General features: G+C 41.5%; 1 protein-coding gene across 2 annotated transcripts; it reads right to left on the reverse strand.

Annotated features, from left to right (window-relative positions):
• Nucleotides 1–1418: 1418 nt before the first annotated feature.
• LOC311523002 (P2Y purinoceptor 1-like) lies at nt 1419–5149 on the reverse strand. Of its 2 annotated transcripts, none has more exons than XM_084632663.1 (2): nt 5073–5149; nt 1419–2627 (listed from the first exon to the last, which is right to left on the reverse strand). In XM_084632663.1, the coding sequence occupies exons 1-2, from the start codon at nt 5091–5093 to the stop codon at nt 1647–1649; spliced, it is 1002 nt and encodes a 333-aa protein (XP_084488789.1). In that variant the 5' UTR covers nt 5094–5149; the 3' UTR covers nt 1419–1646. The 2 variants fall into 2 exon arrangements, with proteins under 2 accessions (XP_084488789.1, XP_084488788.1); XM_084632662.1 differs by lacking the exon at nt 5073–5149 and adding an exon at nt 4546–4706.
• Between the last annotated feature and the right edge of the window lie 12447 nt (nt 5150–17596).

Raw genomic sequence — 17596 nt, forward strand, 5'->3', positions numbered from 1 at the left:
GGCACATATTGGGATAGGAGCCCATGAATGGCCATTCTATCCATACTCCACTTCCCTGTAAAGGAGCAAAGTGATGCAAAAGGCAAAGTATGGGCACCCTGCATGTGAGTGAATGCCACTCTATAAGCAGAAGTTGTCTCCAGCTAGTTTTGTGGCCTGATTTTTCAGAAGTGCTGAGCTCCCACTGAAATCAGTGGGAGCTCTGGGTGTTCAGTGCTTCTGAAAATGAGGCTTTATTCATTCTTAATGAATGTGTTCCATTTAGTTAAGGATTCCATCATCTAAGATTTTAGCCTCTTTCACCCTCTCCTCCAAGACCTCTTCTTAATGAATCCTTTGCTGTTTCATGAAGAGTTATGGAAAAATGTAAAGCAACTAATAAACATTTTAAAATGAAAATGATTAACAAGCGGCTGATAAGGATTGCGAAACACCTGGACCTGATTTTGATCTCACTTGCAAAAGTTTCATTCAGGTGTAATTCCTTTGATTTGTGTCAGTGTAAAGAAGATTAGAAACAAGCCCATTCTGGTCTCTGTGGATGAGGAGGAAAGATAGTGTAACCAAGCTTTTCGGTTCCTGATTGCATCCAAGCACCTGGTATCTCCCAGTTTCAGTATGTGTTCTTTTAGAGAAATGAGATGGCCTATGATGGTTATGCATCACAATATGTTTGGTATGAATAAGCTTCAAAAGGTATTGCAGCCTTATCACAATACACTGATTTTTTTCTGTAGGCCAGGGAGAATCTGTACAAGGAGTAAATCCAGATAGCTGCAATGCAACCAAAATGAAGAAATTGTAGATTCCTCATGAGGTAGAATTGGTGGAGGATCAAGAAGCCCCAGAAAGAAGAAAAGGCACTCTCTACTTTTTAAGATGAGCAAAAATAATGCATGCATCTGTCCCCCTTAACCTTTGAAATCATTGCCAGACGCAGACATTTTCTTGTACCCAAGGTATTTTATTTTTGTGAGTGAAAAGTTTTTGTAGCAAGATGGGCTTTTCTCAAAACAAAATTTATGAAAAATTATCATACAATTTTGTTTTCATTTAAAAACTACATTTTTAAAATATTTTTGAAAAAAATCAAAGTATTGAAAAGTTTATTGAAATTTTATCAAAATTGAAAACAAGACTCAATAAACAAACATATTTGTTCATTGGAATGGGGGATCTAGTAAATGAAAAATACCAGTACGCATTTTGTTAACATTTTCAATGACACATTTGCTACAAATTTTGTTTATAAAATTCCATGATCAATTTTGACCAAAAAAAGATCCATTTTGAACCCTTTGAAAAGTAATACTTTTTGTGACATTAACTTCATTTTCCAGCTCTACTCACTACCTCCTTAATTTTTGGTGTTTTGAATAAAATAGAACCAGGATTCACACAAATTTTAGACTCTAGGACTTCCTGAATAATTTTATTGCTTATAACCATCTCCCACAACTCCAGAATTAAATTTCCCCAGTTAATTGTTCTTACAAACCTGAGAGATAAAAGCATCTCCAAGGTACTATATAAACAGTGAACTCCTGACAACTGAAGTCAATGGGGTTTTGCCGTTGACTTGAATGGGGCTAAAATTTTGCCCATAATTTTCAGCTTGACAAAATTAGTTTTGTGAGGGAATGGAGTTATACTGGGTACACAGATGTCCTTTGCTGTTGACTCCTCCAGGTTCTGGTGTGACAATAAGAGGAGGCTATTTTGCAAACCTGGTCTCGAAAATCACCTCCTGACAGGAAACAGAAGAGAGGGTTAATGCAAGTATTAAGGCTACACACTGCTACCTCTACAAAGAACACGGTGTCTGCATGCTCAATGGACCTACTGGCATTGGGCCACAATGCTCTTAAGAAGATGCAGGTGTTTCTTGACAGGTGGTAAGGGAAATAAAGGAGTGCAAAAATGATCAGAACAGAGTACATGAGCTTGGTGAGCTTATCCCTTTTCTGAAAGTGATGAAGGCCAGTCTTTTGCAGTGTCCTGACGCTGCTGCAGTAACAGTAACAAATAGCAACAAAAGGCAGCAAGCAGCCAACAACCGTGCAGCACATGGAAAGGGGAAGCGTTATATAGGTGGAGCTGGAAAATACATAAAGAGAGCAAATAGTTTTGTTGTCTGGGCATATCTGGGTGCTGGCAACGTAGGGGATTGGCACACTGGCCAAGCTAGTTACTGCCCATACGGATAGGCAAATCAGTAGTGACTGTTGTTTATTCAACAACCACAGAGACTTTAACGGATGCACTATAGCCAAATAGCGATCCACGCTCAGACAAGTGACAAAGTATATGCTACAGTAATAGCAAACATGGTAAATTATCCTGGTAATCTTACAAAGAGCATCTCCAAAGGTCCAATGCAGCTGATTCAGATGGTAGGAGATCAGAAAGGGGAGGGTTAAGATCCAAGTGATGTCAGCCAAAACTAAGTTACAAAGGAAAATAGTGCTCCTGTTCCAGCGCTTCACCCGGAACACGAGGATCCAGATGATGGGCACGTTCAAAGTTAGTCCCACAGCCAGGATGAAGAGGAAGGTCCCTGGGATGAGAGTCCTCTGGATGGTGCCTAGAATGGTGCCAGCACTTCCACAGAAGTCTGCCTCTGCTTTCTGTCCAAATAAAAAGCAAACTGGTTTCACTGAAGCTCAACATTATCAACTGAATAAAGTCTGTCCGCCTCCCATCATATCCAAGATGAGATATCTGAGCCTTCGCTCTCTGGTCTTGTCATGACAGATAAATCATTATAGTTCTGATCCATAGCCCACTGAAATCAGTAGAGACTCCCACTGACTTCTATGGGCTTTAGATCAAGGCCCATAATAGTAACTCCAGGGATGATTCATCTGTCATGTACACTGATGTAACTCCACTGACTTCAGTGGACTTAATCCTGATTTAAAACAGTGCAATCTAGAAGAGAATCAGCTCTTCTGACTCTTCATTGCTAGAACAGGGCCAAAATGAAAAGTAGTCATTAGTATTCATTTCAGTGAATTCACTTAGCAAGTGTTCATATCCATGTTCTGTTTGCTGTCTGTGAACTTCCAAGCAAACTAGTCTGCTAGTGGTTTCCAGAAATAGCAAATTTTAAGCAAATATTGGAGCATAATTGTGGTAAACATATTTTTAGTTTGTCGATGTCACTATCTGCACCAAAACTTGTTTCTAGAAGTTATGCTCATCCAATCAGGGGCCAAAAACATGCAGTGTAACCTATATGCCAAGTGAAACTAGTCGACAAAGCTTGAATTTCATATACTAGAGCTTCATAATGTGAAAGGAGCTATGGACCAAAATGCACTCACAGAAATTACAACTATGAATAGCAAATAAATTTGAGAAAACTGAGCAGATAGTTAATGAAGAGAAAAGGTGTGAAAATATATTTAATAAAGTAATCATCCACTGCTGTACACTAAAGTCACCAGCACGACTTGAGATCTAGAAGTTCTGCTTCATCAACAAGCGTCATTCTCTATGGTCTTTTGTTCCCCTTGCTGTGACTATATCTTTTAGCAAAGAATCTCTGGGGACTCCAGCGATCTGCAATCCTGAACTTGTATTTTATCCTCTCTCACATCAAGAGAAATTAGTGAGGGACCAGGACCTCTGGAATGGACTTTTCCCTAGTCTCCTGGAAAAAGATTTGTGACTTTATTCTCCTCTTATTCCAGTGTAACATCACTGATTTCAGTGGAGTAACTCCTGATTTACACTAGGTGAGAGGACAATCCAGACTCATGCCACAGTCTTCAACTTTGTCCTCAGTAACAAATGACTGTGATACCCTTATGCACATTGAGAAGTATGTTAATCCACAACTAGCCACACTGATTTCAAAGGGAGTACCTTTGGTGTAAATTATTGTTCCTCCTGAGTACAGACATCACATTCTGGCCAGATGGATTAAGTACCAAATATTCAGTCCAGCCATAATTTGTTCAATATTTGATTCACTTAGCCATCGAGAAGCCTTGATTTGGGGCACACAATTGCAGGGACAAAATGAATCAGCAATTATTCAATGCCCACAGAAATGGATAATATTATGCAAAAATCTGGCTCTAAAAATCAAACTAAACCTCAATTCTTACCATAAGAAATGATCTACTTGTGTTAAATGTACAATATTAAAGAATGAAACAATTCCCCCCCACCCCTATTTCTTATATGTTTTGTGGACTGTACTCTATTTTCATTGCTTTACCACCACCTTCCATACTGTATCAGGACTGCAAGGAAGAGATTCTAAAATGAGTTATGAAAATCTGTATTTCTAAAAGGAACAAAGAAAGTGTTTCTTTGATGACAGTGTCGCTTCATTACTTCATTTCTTGGGCTAAGAACTATAAACTGATACCTTTTGCAGTAGTTAACTATCAAGTCCCAGAATTGCCCATGACTGCCTGGACTATAGTAATTGTATTTAAACACAGAGTTAGGAAACCTCACACATCAAGCTTTATATGAAATCATGAACATCATCACCACCCAAAAAAAAAGAGAGACATGGCAAGCACTTACCTGGCCAGGTGTTCTCCCCATCCTCATCCCATATACTGTACTATTTTGTAAAGCTGTTTGCTCCTGTAATTACCCACTTACTAAGGTAACTGCCCGGCTCCCTGACATGACAGATGTGTGAATAATATTACAGATATAATGGCTTTGCATCTACACAGGAGGAGGGGAGGGTGTTCCATACATAGGCAGGTGTCTGATTACACTGGGTGGAAATCACTGAAGCGATTTTTCCCAAAGCTGAAAGTGAGTCAAAACAGATTTTCTGTATAGTTCCAAATTCTGCCTTTGCTTCTAATTTCTTTCAGCTGCTAGTTGCAAAAACAAAAAAACCCACCTTCCCCACAACCAGCCTTTTCTATGCATGCCCAACTTCAATTCTTCCTGTTCATTATCCATAAGTTGGCTCCTCTGTCTTTTTTTGTGTAGAAGAAAAGAATGATTTACTGCCAGACTGTAGTTTTAATTTAAAAACTCCTCCTGGTCATAAGATAACAAGCATTCTGTTGGTCCCTGAAGCAGGGACTTACCTTGTCTGGCTTCAAATCCATCCACTGCCTCAGTTTGGATGCGCTGCCTCAGTTTCCCCTCATTGCTCAGATAATCAGTCTTCACACTGCAAGTGTTTTCTGAATAACCCTCCCCTTCATAGTTCATTAACATAAAATTCAAAACGACTTTTAATTTCGAGGTCATTCCCTTCACATGATTAGCTGGTGACCTTGGCACTGAGCACTTCTGTTACATTTCAAAGAAATAGGTTTCCTGCTGTTTTGATTTCCTACAAGGTCTCTCGCTCTCTCTAATATAATCACTGCGGCAGCAATAAGTATAACACCAGCTGTGACTCTTTCCTCAGGACAGCCAGAACAGTGAGTCACTGTGTTACCCCTCTGCCTCAGCAAGGCATATGCTTTGCTGGGGCTTGGACTGTGTGTCAGCTCCCTGTCCACCTCACCAGCAAATCTGTAGAGACTTTGCTAGTCTTTGCCTTGCAGGTAACAGTCAGTGAACCAGTGTGTCCCCCAGAAACATCTCTCTGCAGTGTCCAGTCCCTCGCACTGGACACTCACAGAAATGATTACGTCTGCTGCCTCCAAAGAGACAGTGGACACTCCAGTCTCTCAGTTTAACTGAAGACTCACACTTTAACTCAATATAACAGCACCGAGATGTTTTATAGTAATGCTAAGTTTAAGTTTAGTAATAAAGAACAGAGATTTAAGTGATACTGAGCAAGAGGGAAAGAAACGGGTACGGTTCTGACACAAAACAATCTGTCTAGTGCAGTGGTTCTTAACCTTTACTGCAGCCTGCACCCCTTTGGGTCTCAAAATATGTTCTCGTACCCCCTTATCAAAAATCAAAATATGTTCTCGCACCCCTTATAAAAAATTGTTGAAGTAGGTCAGTTCTTTAAACCTAGATATATTTTTTGTTTGTATATTACAGTAATCATTAAAAAATGTATAATATTAATAAATATGTAGGTTTGATAAAACAAAGTAGTTGTACTTACGTGCCTGTGCTTAATTTGTGTTTTTGATGATTTACCTTCTTAAAAAATCTGGCATGTCTCACATCCCCAGAAAGGGCGTCTCACACCCCCAGAAAGGGCATCTCGCACCCCCAGGGGGTGTGTGCACCCCAGGTTAAGAACCACTGGTCTAGTAACTAAAACTCAATTTTAGTAAGTTGCAATCTTTGCCTAGGAAGTTTTCTCACTTACATCAAGTTTGCAGCGTCTCCAGTCCTTCAGGCCTGAGGCTCCAACTCTAACAGAATCAGAGGGTGTTGCCCCCTTTGGATAACTAGCGGGTTCTTTCCCCTTCCTTTTATAGTTCAGTAAACCTTTGAACTGTATTCTTTACAAAGTAAATCCAGACAAAGTTTCTCTCCCCTGCTGGTAGATGCCATGCTGTCTTCCTCATCCTCTGCTCAATTTGCTTTTTTGATTGTCTTAATCATGTTTTTTACCTTAGATGTAAATGTATTTCCATTGTCTCTGGCCTCACCTTGCTCAATTTACATTAGAGACAAAGGCAAATGGGTGAAACAACATTCCTTTGCTTATGATTGTTTATTCATTTTCTTTGGAATGCTTAGGCTGCACATATTTTAGGAACATACTTCCAGCACACATACATATTTCTTTACACGCTAACTGTACATGCATCACACAATAATATTAATAACCAGCATGTCACCAGTTTTTATATACCTTACAAGACACTGTTTGGCTAAATAATCTAAAGACAGTGTGTTGGATGCACCCTTTGCCAGTTGGCATAAAGGGGCGCCTATGGTATGTCTACACTGCAATAAAACTCCCTTGGCTGGCCTGTGTCAACTGCTTCAGTCTTGTGGGGTTCAGGCTGCAGAGCTATAAAACTTCAGTATAGACATTTGGGCTTGGGTTGGAGCTTGGGCTCTGCAACCGCGTTGGGTGGGGGGAAGGGGTGTCTATGCATCACACTAAGACTGGGCTCAGACTCGGGTTTAAGCGCAAGCCTCCCTTCTGTCCATACAGAAATGAGTGTGACTTGGGCCAGGAACCCCTCTGGACTCATCCCCGTGGTTCCTGCTAGGTAGGTGGATCAGAGCCCAAGTTCCGCTGTGACGGGTCAAAGCTCAGACATTTTGCAGTGTGGACATAGCTCAGAGTCTGCCCACTCTATCCCACAATCCCATGGGAAAACGTTTCCCACCCCTTCAGTTCCAAAACTTCACACACATCTCTCAGGAACCAGAAGCAACATTCTGTTTCAAATGCAGCTGCTCAGCATTTAACTGCACATTATCACACTGACCGCTCAGCTGGAAACAGTAAACACTCACGTGTATTAGCTATGGCCCGAAGTAAGACGTTATCCTGTGTCTAGGGCACTGCTAGCTTGCCAGGGGAACACAGCTGGCCAGAGACTCTGGTTAACCTCTGGTGAAAGGTGAGTGAAATGGTTGATGTCAGCAAGAGCAAAATAAATAGTCATGCCAAGTGATTGACCCTGCAGAGGAGTGACTGCAGACAGAGTGAATCAAGTGGCTGACGACAGAGTATTGCAAAGTCTGGGCTCCACATGGGGAAGAGGGGAGAGTCAGGGACTGTAAGGAGGTGAGGCTGGGTGTGATGCACATTGTTCCCGGCACAGCCACAAGCTGGATGTGTCTTTCAGCAGATTCCCTATGACCAGCCAGGGGACACTGGGCAGCTGAAGCTAGAGAGTTTCCTAACAGTGCAACCCCATTGGTACTGGAGAAGGGGGGAATGTGTTATGGGGCCCAGAGACACAATGCCGGTATAGGGTCTCTGTGTGGGTCCTTTGGGATCTATCAGGTTTAAGAGTGGCTTTCCTATGTGTGTTGGGGAACATCCCACCCCTTAATGGGACAATTTGGTATAACCATAATGGATTCTTCATCAAGCTTTTCAAGTAAAAAGTGTCTTCCCATGGTTTTTCATACATTTTAATCTAATCTGGCTCTTGGTTTTATGTCACAACAAAGGGGCAGCCATTGCTTTATAACTACATTTTCATCGCTGTGTGTCCGTGTGTAAATGGCAGGTGGTTCTCCTATGGTGAGAATCCAGTCCACTGATATGAATCAGTGAATACATACATGGAAAGTGTAGTATACACGACATTAACAGGTATTATGTGCATGGTATTAATATAATATACATGAGAGATGTGTTGGGAAATTATGTTAATGGAACATATGATGCACTCACCACACCTTTGTTCACCCACATCAAGTATCCCACAACATTTGCAAAGCTGAAGTCAGTTTTGGCATTAGAAAATAGGAAGCCTGTGAAAACCAAGAGGTTTACATGAGAGGTGTGTCTTGCACAGCTCAGAATGTATCTCTACACCCAGCTGATTTGAAATCTCTTTTTTTGGAGCCACATAAGAAAACCACAGAACACAAAACAACAAGTTAAAGAACTGGTGCGTTGGATTTTAGTGAAATGTAAAGAGTTTTGTAACTTGTAAAAATCATACAAAAAAAGACTACTAGCTAAAATGCATATCACTGAAGTACACTTTCTGTGTAGCCAAACCATGCTGTGAGATAAGAATTGCTTCCTGTATATCTCCTTTTCATAAGGAGGTTCGTATACCTCCTTTTCATATTGTACTGCTTTGTTTTTAGCTAATAAATGTAGCTAAGTTCAGTTATTTCGTCTCTTGAACAATTCTAAGAATAAACCATGTGTGAAGTCAAACAATGGCTACATCATTTTTTATCAATGTCGTATCTTAATTAAAGGCTGCCATGGTGCCTTTCACTCACCTCATTGTGCCTAGGTGTTCCAATGAGCTACATGCAGCAATTACATTGTGTGAAACTGCTCTTTCTCTGGGATCAGTAATAGCGAGCCCTCTGTAATGTCCATTAGGAAGGAGGCAAGAAGACAGTGTCAAAGAGACACCTGAAGCCTACTTCCAATAGAGAAGTGGAAATTGCCTGGATGACTCTTTCACTAGCAGAGCTATAGGGGTCTGATCTGGTCTACAGGATTTGCAAACTAGAGCACAGAGTTTAGCATCCTTTCTCTTACATGGCTTCAAAGAAAGCCAAAAATCTTTCCTGATGCACATAACCAGCTGTGCAGTGCAGTGCTATGCCAAAAAGCAGGAAATCCTTCCTGACTTCTGTATGCTAGCAGCTTGCATCTAACAGCATGCGATTTAACTTATCATGCAAAAAATATAACTGCTGTCATTGGTGGCAAAATCCAGCCTTTTTTAAAAATCCAGCCACAATACTTGACTGTGACTTTCAAGGCCAGTGAATTCTGTGGGCGTGTAAGGAAATATTTTCTTGTATTTTGTTTCTGCTTTTCCTCACTATTAGTTATTTTCTATGAAAGCGTCAACACAAATTTGTGTTGAATTTGCAGGATTGTTTTGGTTTAAACCTCCCTCCACTCTAACTCCCCCCACAATTTAAAAAAAAAATCAAAATGTTTGTTTCAAATAAAAAAAAATTTAAAACATTACATTTAGAAAATGTTCAAAAGACTTTTCGTGTCAAAATATACTTCAGGTTTATGCTTAAAAGAGGGTTTTTTTTAAAATCTCCAAAATGAAATAAGTTTTTTTCAATCTGAAACAAATTTTGTTTTTAAAGTTAGACGTTTTGGTATGGCCATTGAACTGAACAATCTGTTATTCACACAGCTGTACTTTGATGGTGTTAGGGGCAGCCTGTTTGCACCAGTCAGCTGCTAAATGGTGATCAGGAGGTGAGTACCAGGGCTGAGTCGGCTCAGAATGCCAAGAACTCAGGGTCCTGCACCACGGTGCAGGCAGAGTCAAGGACAAAACAGGGTCAGAAGCCAGAGTCTAGGGTCTACAGCGACAGATTCTGGAGCAGTCTGCATTGTTGCTTAGGCAGCTGCCCATAATGGCTTTCTGGTCTAAATACTAGCATCAGCCAATAAGTAGAGTGTGAAGGCCCCCCCACACAGGCCCTGCTGGGTGGTATTTCCTACAGTCTACCTGCATATGGTCCTCCAAAATCCCCTACTCTAAGCTTCCAGTGGTGATGTGGAAATAAAAGAAGACCAGAATCCCTTTGGGCCAAGGTTCTTACATGTGGGGTTAGGATTTCACTCAAAGAGTTTCTAAAATACATGGCAATACCTGGGAACAAATAACTGTCTCCATCACTGCAATGTTTACTGATACTCTGCTAATGGGATAAAGTCAACTGAAATGTTTATTCAAGAGACCTCGATAGCAAAGTGTTACATTGTGATTATATGGCAACACAACATAGACTTCTCTCTACTTTCCGAGCAGTTCTTTCATTTTAGTACATTCCTGATGGAGTATTTTTATACCGCTTCCATAAACTACTCTTGAAAATATATGCAAAGAGTCAGCGAGCATATGGTCCATGCTTCCGGAACATTTTTTCTCTATGAAATTGCACAAAGTAATGGTTGTGGGAAATCAACACAGGCCAATGTGATAAGAGCTAAATGGAATAAGGGCTGTTGAACCAAAGTTTATTGTTGCTGAGTGCAGGCCAGTTTAGCTACTGGACATAGCACTGATGGCAAGCACGTCAGGTATGCCGAGATGGGGGAGGAAAACATGAATCTTCTATAAAAGATCCAGCTACTTAATGCACATAATGTCAGCAGAAATTTATGATGTCCCAGCCCCAATATATTTCAATGCCATCTTCCTATGCCGAACTCCATTTGTGCTCGTTGGAAATGGGATGCCAGTGAAGACTTCCAAGGTTATTATGTTAAGTAGGTTGTGTGTAAAGGTGAGAAATGCCAATCCTGTCTTGGCTGGGAAAGGGTTAGCATATTGGAGTTCACTAGGCTAAAAATAGGTGACTGGCAGGACTGAAACTGATGGAGCTGAAATATTCGCATAGGAGGGATTCAGCAATATGAGAGACTTTTCTTTTTTATGTGAGAAGGTCACATAGGCCTGTGGAAATACGTTCTACAAGGAGCTGGGATTCAACGGGACAGATTCTGCTCTTAGTTAGGATGATGTAAAACCAGAGTAACTGTTAAACTTCACTTAGGTTATTTCAGATTTCCACCAGTAAGCTCAGAATTTGATCAAGTGCTAGTATTTTAGGAGGCCAGGAATGAGTGCGCATAGGCAAAGATTGGAGTGTGGTTACCAGTACAACATTAGCACTCGATTGTACGTAGATCAATATGGATGGAGTTTGTTTTGCTCTCACAACAGTTTTGCACCAGTGCAACTCCAGTGACTGCCCTGGAGTTACGCCTCACTAACACCAGTGTAAATAATAGAATCAAACCCTGCAAAGTGTACATTGTCAGCATGGTTTGCAGTAAGTTACATTAGTAGTTCTCATTAGCGACACAGCTATTTTCCATCTAGAAGTAACCAGCCATTACTTTAAATACCCTGTTATTGATTTCATAGCTTTTACAATGTAGACCTAAGGATCCTGGGCTGGGTTAGATTTCAGTTACACCAGTGTAAATCTGAAGTAGCTCCAGGGATATCAATGAGATTCCCCTGGATTTGACCATGTACCAGATCAGCATCTGGCCCCTGTGAGTGGAAAGAACATTCCACAAGGAGCTCTTGTGCCTAGGAACATAGGAATTACCATACCAGATCAGGTTTCAGAGTAGCAGCCGTGCTAGTCTGTATTCGCAAAAAGAAAAGGAGGACTTGTGGCACCTTAGAGACTAACCAATTTATTTGAGTTACAGCTCACTTCATCCATTCCAGATCAGACTATTGGCCTTTCTAGTTTGGTATTTTGCAGCCAGCAATGGCCCAATTTAAATCAAAAAGTATATCAAAAATCCATCTGAGTTTAATAATAAGCTGTTTATGTTCATATATATACTCCATAGATTTTCCACATTTAAGAACAGAGCTATACAGATTTCTATTCCTTTCCTGACCCAGGCTGTTCAGTTAGTGCACAGTACTCTTAAGCAACAGCTGTGACTGTGTGACTACAAAATGACAAATCAACGTCAATTAGTAATCTCGGAGAAAAAGGTGTTATTTCCTGGTTAACTGTTGCAGCACTGCTTTGTCCAACAGCTAAAGAAAGCTTAATTCACATTTTAGACTATCATTTCTCATTAAGAAAGAAGACTCAGTTATTGGAGCAGAGGACTGTTCTTAGGCATCTTTCAAAGTAGAGCTCTCCTTGCCAAATTTCATACCCCACTGATCTCCTAGCTGGTTTCTCAAAATACAGCTTGAACCATTGCAATGCAATTCATAAAGCATTTCATGTATGGGCATAATTGAGAGTAGGTAATTAACCATTTTAAAACAGAAGAAAAACCTAAGTTTCAGTGTCACCATTTAAAGACACCAAGACTGTGCTTAAAAACAGAGGGCTAGATGTTCAATTGTTGAAAATTTGTGTTGCTCCTTTGACTTCCAACCCTTCCAGGGTGTCAGATCCAAAAAAGCTCCTCTCTTTATGGATGCAGCTTCTCTTTAATTTTGAAAAGGCAATTTCCAAGTGCATCTTCTCAGTGTGTTGCTGAGCTCCATTTTGAGACAGATTTGAAATCATAGAATAATAGAATATCAGGGTTGGAAGGGACCACAGGAGGTCATCTAGTCCAACCCCCTGCTCAAAGCCGGACCAACCCCAACTAAATCATCCCAGCCAGGGCTTTATGAAGCCTCACTTTAAAAACCTCCAAAGGAAGGAGATTCTACCACCTTCCTAGGTAACCCATTCCAGGGCTTCACCACCCTCCTAGTGAAAATTTTTTTCCTAATATCCAACCTAAACCTTCCCCACTGACCATTGCTCCTTGTTCTGTCATCTGCTACCAATGAGAACAGTCTAGAGCCATCCTCTTTGGAACCCCCTTTCAGGTAGTTGACAGCAGCTATCAAATCCCCCCCTCACTCTTCTCTTCTGCAGATTAAACAATCCCAGTTCCCTCAGCCTCTCCTTATAAGTCATGTGTTCCAGTCCCCTAATCATTTTTGTTGCCCTCCGCTGGACACTTTCTAGTTTTTCCACATCCTTCTTGTAGTGTGAGGTCCAAAACTGGACATAGTACTCCAGATGAGGCCTCACCAATGTCGAATAGAGGGGAATGATCACGTCCCACGATCTGCTGGCAATGCCCCTACTTATACAGCCCAAAATGCCATTGGCCTTCTTGGCAACAAGGGCACACTGTTGACTCATATCCAGCTTCTTGTCCACCGTAACCCCTTGGTCCTTTTCTGCAGAACTGCTGCCTAGCCATTCGGTCCCTCGTCTGTCGCGGTGCATGGGATTCTTCCGTCCTAAGTGCAGGACTCTGCACTTGTCTTTGTTGAACCTCATCAGATTTCTTTTGGCCCAATCCTCTAATTTGTCTAGGTCCCTCTGTATCCTATCCCTACCCTCCAGCGTATCTACCACTCCTCCCTTTAGTGTCATCTGCAGACTTGCTGAGGGGGCAGTCCACACCATCCTCCAGAATCAGGTCATTAATGAAGATATTGAACAAAACCGGCCCCAGGATTGACCCCTGGGGCACTCCGCATGATACCGGCTGCCAACTAGACATGGAGCCATTGAACTATCCATTGAGCCTGACGATCTAGCCAGCTTTCTATCCACCTTATAGTCCATTCATCCAGCCCATAACTTGCTGGCAAGAATACTATGAGAGACCGTATCAAAAGCTTTGCTAAAGTCAAGGAATAACAGGTCCACTGCTTTCCCCTCATCCACAGAGCCAGTTATCTCGTCATAGAAGGCAATTAGATTAGTCAGGCATGACTTGCCCGTGGTGAATCCATGCTGACTGTTCCTGAGTAGTTCCTGTGCAGATTCTGATGAGGTAGCATGCTACCTTCCAGACTGTAGCTGTAGCAGCTGCTTTCCCACATACCTACTGATGGGACCCTTACATTTCTAGAATTGAATTACAATTAATTTATGTATAATATGAATGTGGCTGATATTTAATATAAGTTCATTACATTTTGTTCGTCGTCCTGTCAGACATCCGAATATACCCTAATACATGGAGAACACCCTTCCCATTTTTGCATAGGAAAAATGAGGAACGTAAAGGAAGCATGTTGACTAGCCACACACAGGTGCACTGGCCAAAACTAGCTCGAGCACTGTTTCTCCTCTTGTACCCTGTGTAAAAACAGAAGAAGTATATTCTGAGTGCAGCCCTTGGTATTGGGTATTTGGTAAATAAAAGTGTTGATATTTTCCCCCATTGAAAATTTGCCATTTACATTAATGGGGGCAGTATGGGACTGTTGTCACAATTCAGGGCACCTCCACCTGTATTTCCCCCTTGTGGTCTGCCAAGGGCACCCACGGTAGGCTCCTGACTCCTCAGCCGCCATCTTGGGCATGCACCCACCTCTCTCCCTCCTGATCAGAGTTTTACCAGGCTACACAGTTCCCGGCCTACACTGTGATATCCCTATGGCAGACTGACAATATCCCGTAATAGCCTGAACAAAGCTTTTAGAATTTAGTTAAATTTTAGTGTATAAAGTTAAACCTTACTGAATTAGGGTTAATACCTTTAGGGTACACGGCATTAAAAATGCAATTGTGTGTGTGTGTGTGTGTCATTGTACCATCTCTAGTGGAGATTGGGGGATGCTTATGTACTTCCTCCATTATCAATCCTTGAAAGCCACCCCCATGCGCATATACTAGTTCAGACTGGATTCTCTAGGGACCAGCAGACAAAGAAAGAATTTTTGGAGAAAGAGCCTGGTTTTAAACAGGCTCATGGCCTTCTTTCTGTTCCAGCAAACGGCCAGGACTCCCCATCCAAGGAGGACCCTCCTCCTTGAGGTAGGGTTGGAAACACTGGGACCTACCAAGGTCTCATAAGAGTGAGTGCTTCTACTGAGCTGAACTTGTGCAATAGTGCAATGAACTTGTAACCCCAGGGAATCCCCCTTGAGTGGGGGTTTGAAGAACTGCTCCTGCCAGAATCTGTGTTACAGCTGCAATTAAGTCCAGTGTGTTTATTGACACGGGTGTTGGTGCTTTTATTGTTTATAATATATTTTTTCTGGAGTGCTTTTTATCTTAAGAATAAAGTAGGCTTCCATAGGAAGTGCTTTTTGTGTGGTACCTTATAACTGTAGCAATTAGACCTGTTAACCATCTCTGAAGAGAAAGTAAGCAGGTGTCCTTCGGCACCAAATATGAGCCCCAGGAGGATACAGGATGGGTTAAAGAGGATTACAAGGGAGAATAGGAATGGAAAGAACTTGCAGCCAGAGGGAACAGGGGATAGACTGGAGAATAGCACCATCACTAGGAAAAGACAGGTCTATGTGATTGGGGACTCTTTACTGAGAAGAATAGATAGGCCTGTAACTAGAGCTGATCCAGAGAATAGGAGGGTGTGCTGTCTTCCAGGTGCTAAGATATGGGATGTGGACCTGAGGATGAAAAGGATTCTAAAGGGAGCGGGAAAGAATCCCCTAATTATCCTTCATGTGGGAACAAATGATACGGCTAGATTCTCGCTGTAAAGTATTAAGGGAGACTATGCTAGGCTGGGGAAGATGCTTAAGGAAATTGAGGCTCAGGTGATCTTTAGTGGGATTCTGCCTGTTCCTAGAGAAGGGCAACAAAGGTGTGACAAGATTATGACTATTAACAGATGGCTTAGGAAGTGGTGCTATAAGGAGGGCTTTGGGATGTATGGCCACTGAGAGGCATTCATGGATAAAGGACAGTGCTCTCGGGATGGACTTCATCTGAGTAGGGAAGGAAATAGACTTCTAGGATGGAGGCTGGCACAACTGATTAAGAGAGCTTTAAACTAGAAATTTGGGGGAGATGGTTGGGAGATGTCCAGGTAATCTCCATGCCGGATTTTAGCATTGAGAGGAAAGAAAACAAAGTAAGAAAGGATACAGCCGTGGGTAGGAGGAAGGGCAGTGTAGATATCAGTCTAATAGGTTATACTGGCTGTAGAATGACCGTGCCTAATAGGGTACAGAATGTGAGTGAGGCCAAACAGCAAAAATCAAGATGTTTGTACACCAATGCGAGGAGCCTAGGTAACAAAATGGAGGAATTAGAGCTACTGGTGCAGGAAGTGAAACCAGATATTATAGGGATAACAGAAACATGGTGGAATAGTAGTCATGACTGGGCTACAGGTATCGAAGGGTATGTGTTGTTTAGGAAAGACCAAAATAAAGGTAAAGGTGGTGGAGTAACACTGTATATCAATGATGAGGTAGAATGTAAAGAAATAAGAAGCAATGAAATGGATATGACTGAGTCCGTCTGGGCAAAAATTACATTGGGGAAGAAAACTATTAGAGCCTCCCCTGGGATAGTGCTTGGGGTGTGCTATAGACCGCCGGGATCTAATTTGGATATGGATAGAGCCCTTTTTAATGTTTTTAATAAAGTAAATACTAATGGAAACTGTGTGATCATGGGAGACTTTAACTTCCCAGATATAGACTGGAGGACGAGTGCTAGTAATAATAATAGGGCTCAGATTTTCCTAGATGCGATAGCTGATGGATTCCTTCATCAAGTAGTTGATGAACCGACTAGAGGGGATGCCATTTTAGATTTGGTTTTGGTGAGTAGTGAGGACCTCATAGAAGACATGGTCGTAGGGGATAATCTTGGCTCAAGTGATCATGAGCTAATTCAGTTCAAACTGAACGGAAGGATTAATAAAAATAAATCTGCAGCTAGGGTTTTTGACTTCAAAAGGGCTGACTTTCAAAAATTAAGGACATTAGTTAGGGAAGTGGATTGGACTGAAGAATTTATGGATCTAAAGGTAGAGGAGGCCTGGGATTATTTTAAATCAAAGCTGCAGAAGCTATGGAAAGCCTCCATCCAAAGAAAGGGGAAAAAATTCATACGCAGGAGTTGTAGACCAAGCTGGATGAGCAAGCATCTCAGAGAGGTGATTAAGAAAAAGCAGAAAGCATACAGGAGTGGAAGAAGGGAGGGATCAGCAAGGAAAGCTACCTTATTGAAGTCAGAACATGTAGGGATAAAGTGAGACAGGCTAAAAGTCAAGTAGAGTTGGACCTTGCAAAGGGAATTAAAACCAATAGTAAAAGGTTCTATAGTCATATAAATAAGAAGAAAACAAAGAAAGAAGAAGTGGGACCGCTAAACACTGGGGATGGAGTGGAGGTCAAGGATAATCTAGGCATGGCCCAATATCTAAACAAATACTTTGCCTCAGTCTTTAATAAGACTAAAGAGGATCTTAGGGATAATGGTAGCAGGACAAATGGGAATGAGGATATGGAGGTAGACATTACCATATTTGAGGTAGAAGCGAAACTCAAACAGCTTAATGGGACTAAATCGGGGGGCCCAGATAATCTTCAGCCAAGAATATTAAAGGAATTGGCACAGGAAATTGCAAGTCCATTAGCAAGAATTTTTAATGAATCTGTAAACTCAGGGGTTGTACAGTATGATTGGAGAATTGCTAACATAGTTCCTATTTTTAAGAAAGGGAAAAAAAGTGATCCGGGTAATTATAGGCCTGTTAGTTTGACATCTGTAGTATGCAAGGTCT

The sequence above is a fragment of the Lepidochelys olivacea genome, assembly GCF_965140295.1.
Source record: "Lepidochelys olivacea isolate rLepOli2 genome assembly, chromosome: 6".
Lineage (NCBI taxonomy): Eukaryota > Metazoa > Chordata > Testudines > Cheloniidae > Lepidochelys > Lepidochelys olivacea.